The sequence below is a fragment of the Propithecus coquereli genome, unplaced genomic scaffold (assembly GCF_000956105.1).
Source record: "Propithecus coquereli isolate 6110/MARCELLA unplaced genomic scaffold, Pcoq_1.0 Scaffold301, whole genome shotgun sequence".
NCBI lineage: Eukaryota > Metazoa > Chordata > Mammalia > Primates > Indriidae > Propithecus > Propithecus coquereli.
This window is the reverse complement of record NW_012148631.1, coordinates 2,258,711-2,263,864: the sequence shown is the minus strand read 5'-3', so window position 1 is coordinate 2,263,864 and position 5,154 is coordinate 2,258,711. Positions and strand designations below refer to the sequence as shown.

The 5,154-nt window shown below is 34.2% G+C and overlaps 1 protein-coding gene across 1 annotated transcript in view; it reads right to left on the bottom strand.

The window, feature by feature from the left end:
* The window catches only part of RANBP17 (RAN binding protein 17), a 404,920-nt gene that overhangs the window by 367,249 nt on the left and 32,517 nt on the right, over positions 1-5,154 (bottom strand). The window contains exons 6-7 of the mRNA XM_012649689.1: positions 4,503-4,607; positions 1,674-1,839 (exon numbers count right to left, since the gene is read on the bottom strand). Coding sequence (XP_012505143.1) covers positions 1,674-1,839; positions 4,503-4,607 — 271 coding nt within the window. The remainder of the gene's footprint in view (positions 1-1,673; positions 1,840-4,502; positions 4,608-5,154) is intronic.

Sequence of the window (5,154 nt, the reverse complement as noted above, 5' to 3'; positions counted from 1 at the left end):
AAGATTTTACTTCAGTGTCTTCTAGCTTCTAGTGCTACTGTTGAGAAGTCTAATACCATTCTTGATCCCAATCCTTTGTAGGTGGACTTATTTTTTTCTTTTTGAGAGTAGATTTTAGATCTTTTTTCTTTAACCCTACTATTCTGAACTCTCATGATTATAAAGCTTAGTGTATATCTTTTTTCATTCATTATGCTGGGTACTTGGTGAAATCTTTCAAACCAAAAATGTATGCCCTCCAGTGCTGAAACCTTTTTTGGGTATTATTCGTTTGCAACTTTTGTTCTGTTTTTTCTGTCCTCTCTTACTACAACTCCTAATAGTCAGATGCCAGACCTATTTTCATCTCCCAATTTTCTTATTTTTTTCCTCTCCTATTAAACATTCCCTTGCTTTTTTGGTCTACTTTCTAGGAGATTTCATTAAATTATCTTTCTACTTTTCTACTCAATGTTTTATTTTGTCAACTGTCTTTTAAATTTGGAACAGTCTCTGAACTTGCCTTTTGAAAACGATATTCTGCTCTTATTTCAAGGATGCATTACCTTTTCTTCTCTCTGGGGATACTAATTATATCTTTCCAAAGTCTACTTCTCTTCATCTTGTCTCTGTTTCTATATTAACTCCTCCTCCTTTTTTTAATTAAACATTTTGAGATAATTGTAGATTCATATACAGTTTCAAGAAATAATACAGAGAGACCCCACGTTCCCTTTACCCAGTTTCCCACAATGGTAATTTCTTGCAAAACTAGTACAGTATCACAACTAGGAAACTCACATTGATACAATCCACCAATCTTATTCAAATTTCCCAGTTTTACATGTACTCATATGTGTGTATGTTATATGTGTTTCAATTTTTTATTACATGTGTTGGTTCATGTACCCATCACCACAGTCAAGATACAGAACACTTAGTCCCTTTTTGTTGTTTTCATTTCTGATTTCCATATTAGACATTTTCACAAAATCTATGGTGCTCCTCTACTCTATCTGATATCCCTGAATCTGAAGCCTCTCTAATTTAACATCTTGAGAAAAAACCTCTGGTTTTAGGAAGTGAGGGGGTAGTGTAGATATGGAAGACAGGGGAAAAGGCATTCACCTAGCTGCACAAGTGGTAGAGAAGATCCTGGGAAGTTTAACTGTTCAAAATATAGACTTTTTACCAAGCCTTTTCAGGCCCATTTCCCACTTCTGACTTCAGGCATACCCTAGTACCACCGTTTTTCTGGGATGTGAACGAACAAATCAGCTTGCTTTTTCTTGGTATTACTCTCTGGAAGAAAGCTGCAACTCTTTTCTGCTAAGTCACTTACTCTAATTCATTCTCTTTATAACTTTGAAAAAGATGCTGACATTTCTTGCCAACAAATGAATTTTCTCCCACTCTGTTTATCTGAAAAGTTTCAAATCAGAGCTCTCATTTTTCCCTCCACTAGAGCTGTCTTTTTTTTTTTTTCCCAAAATCAAAACGCAGATGTCAGTACGATATGAACTGGGGAAAATATTTCAATATTGAGTATCAATAGCTACTCTGGGTTATAAATCTTTTTGAGCTCCTTTTTGACGGCCTAACAGAAAAAGAGAGATAACACACATAGGACAACTATATTGCTTAATTCTGTGCCGTTTATGTTGACCATCCCTCATACTAAACATTTTTCTTACTTGTTCTCCAAGTTGTTGGAATCTGCACTGTAGAAAGATCATCTGAAGATTCGTCTGCTGCACTGCCAATGAAGTCAAAGTTAAGGCAGTTAAGGACCAATTTTAAGACCTGCATTACCAGATTTTGTTGATATTGATCTTGAAGATTTAAAGGTTTGGCCAACACCTGAAAAAAGTTCAAAATGAAATAAAACACTACGAAATACATCAATAAATTTTCACTTCATGAATGAAAATAATTCTTCAATGCCAAATGAAAATCAGTAAAAAAGAGTTTACAGAGTTATATTGTTCCATATATTATAAAAGGTGGCAAAATCACTATCCATAAATTTCTACAATAGACTATTTTCAAATTTAATTTTGTAAAATGGGAATAAAAACTTTTACACTTAATTGCATATTGTAGATCACCTTCTAAAGTTATAAGAGATAAAGTTCAGACATAATACAACTACATAAATGGATAAGATTCATTAGCTCGAAGGCTGTTTGCAACAAGCAGAAAATATAATTTTCTTCAAGAAAAACTGGGTTAACTTCGTGTATAAAAGAACCACATTTGGCTAATAAAGGTTGTCAGAACTATTTGAATGTGGGAGGACACTCACAAGTTTCTAGAAAACAATCCTGACCTCCAAAGTAACGACCACCATGACACAATCAAAAAAGATCATACTTTTTAAGAGATATATGATGAAATATTTATAGAGGAAATGATAATGAAGTTTGAAATTCTGCTTCAAGAATAATACAGGCCGGGCACTCACGCCTATAATCCTAGCACTCTGGGAGGCCGAGGCAGGCAGATCACTCAAGGTCAGAAGTTCGAGACCAGGAAGAGCAAGACCCCGTCTCTACTAAAAATAGAAAGAAATGATCTAGACAACTAAAAATATATAGAAAAAATTAGCCGGGCATGGTGGCGCATGCCTGTAGTCCCAGCTACTCGGGAGGCTGAGGCAAGAGGATCGCTTGAGCCCAGGAGTTTGAGGTTGCTGTGAGCTAGGATGACGCCACGGCACTCTAGCCCGGGCAACACGGTGAGACTCTGTCTCAAAAAAAAAAGAATAATACAAAAAGCATAAAGTGGGTAGGCAGGGATAGAGATAAAACAAGACTGGCTGTGAGTTGTTAACTGGTTGATAGGTTCAAGGGGGTCCATTATAGTATTCTACCTACTTTTGTTTACATTGAAATTTTTCATATTAAAAGAAAATTTTTAAGATTACAGAGGGTCTTTTGGTCTGATCTAATGTGGCAGTTATCATTTTACTAAACCACAGAAATAAGTGAAACTAGTGCTTATTAGAACATATTTTCAGAAATGGTATACTACACCAATTAACAAGCTTATGCTGCATAATGGAGTCCCTATTTACACAAGAAAACACAATATAATTATTAATCACGTTATCACTAATGTTCAATAGAGCACTAAGTAGCAAATGGGGAAATACTACTTCCCAAATAAATTACTAAAGTCAACTATCTTGGCTCAACTATGAATAAATTTTGATAGGTGATAAATCAGGAAAACTTACTGTCGTTTCATTTTTTTCATCTATTATCTCATCAAAATATTGGCAAAGAAACTAATACATAATTAGCTTCTGTAATAAAGAATCTACAGTAGAAAAACAAGAAAACTACTACCTAAAGACAAGTTACTAAATTCCCTTTAAATTTTACCTTATCATATACCCATTGAGTAAAAGTAAATTTTCTGGAACCTCCACAGATTTGTGAAAATTTACTGTATAGGTGGTCCCCAGGTTACAGACAAGATACATTTCTGAGAACATCTTTAGCTTGGATATGTATGTAACTCAGATCCCTAATAAACAGCACATTTACGGCAATAATAACAATACTATAATAGCTCATATGTGATGATAATAATAATACAATGTAATACTGTAATAATAATAATATCCTGTATTGCAATAATAAGTTACAGAAACTATTGTGTTCTTTCTTTTAATTCAAACAAATGGAACATAAAAAACTTATATAAAAAGTTGAGATAGGAGATAGGAGAAATTTCAAAACAGAATATTGAAGGTTAATGCTCACCTAATGTTGCATCAACACTAGGCTAATAGGAATGTTACACTTATTTTTATCTTACCAAACCAATAATAACCTTTCCATTTCAGTAATTAATCCACTACACTGCTTGGTAATAATTGATGCGTTCATTGGGGCACTGACTTTCACATGTTCCATTATTCTCATTGTATCCTTTATAATTGTTCCAACAGTCAAGCGACTAAAGCCTTATGCTTTCCCAATGAATAATGGTGTCTGGCCTTTCTCTGAACACATAATTATTCCTACTTTAGTTTCATTCATAATCACCTTTCTCTTCACTGTAGTCTCACCTGAACTTGCACTGGACTTCCGCTTTGAAGTCACAGTCACGAGGGTAAACACAGACTCACAAAAATCAAATAAAAAAGTTAAGATGAAAGTGATGCTGTGCGTTAGGGACCACATAAACAATGAGACTAGCTGCTAGCGTAAAGACGCTGTACCAGCAAACCACTTACGCCATATGGGTTTACATGTGTGGAAGAAACTAGCTCCCGAATTACTAATTTAATTATTAACTATCCTTATGAGGAGCCTTGGGAGCCTGTTGGTAAGTATGGATGCCATAAGTCAGGTCATTGTACATAACCCAGGTACTGCCTGTACTTAAATTAAGTCTGTCCACAATAATTCTTCAAAAGGCAGAATGAGGCAGAAAATCCACTTGCAATTCTTTTAAAACTCTTAAAACTTCTGAATACTCTAACTAGGCAATTGAATTATTAAATAACTTACCTCTTTTAAAAGAGAGCATGCTAGCACTAAAATATCTTTGAGAGAAGTGTCACGAAATGAGGTAGCTATTTTCCTGTGTTTTGCTGAAGGTCTAGAATAATCAACCTAAAAGATCAAGATAAAATTAGTTTAACCAGACCTACCAAAAAGCAAAGCAAAAGTTTACTAAGTAATAAAAAGAACAGAAATAATAATTAAAGAATCAAAGTCCAGAGCTAAAGAGCTTTTAAAAATCTACCAGGATAAGTGACTAGCCTAAGGTTATGCAAAGAGTAAATGGCAGAGCCCGGGTTAGAATCCAAGTTTCTTGGTTGTTTCACTTTAGTGCTCTTCTTACAAACCATATTTATCCTAATATAGTTAATCACATTTTCAGAGGCAGTATAAACAACACAGATTATAAAATAATAAATAGATACCAAGACCATCAATTCCTGAACTATGCACCATACTTCACAATATGCAAGAAACAACTTCCCCGTTCCTCAGATTCTACATATAAAATGAGAAATCTCCAAGATAATCTTTGAATTCTTTGTGTGAATCAGCAAACTGAATCAGTTACAGAAAAATTCTTCTATAAGAAAGTGATAGTTCTATATATACCACATGTCATCGGTTCATATATCCTTGATATTCTAAAAGAAACCGA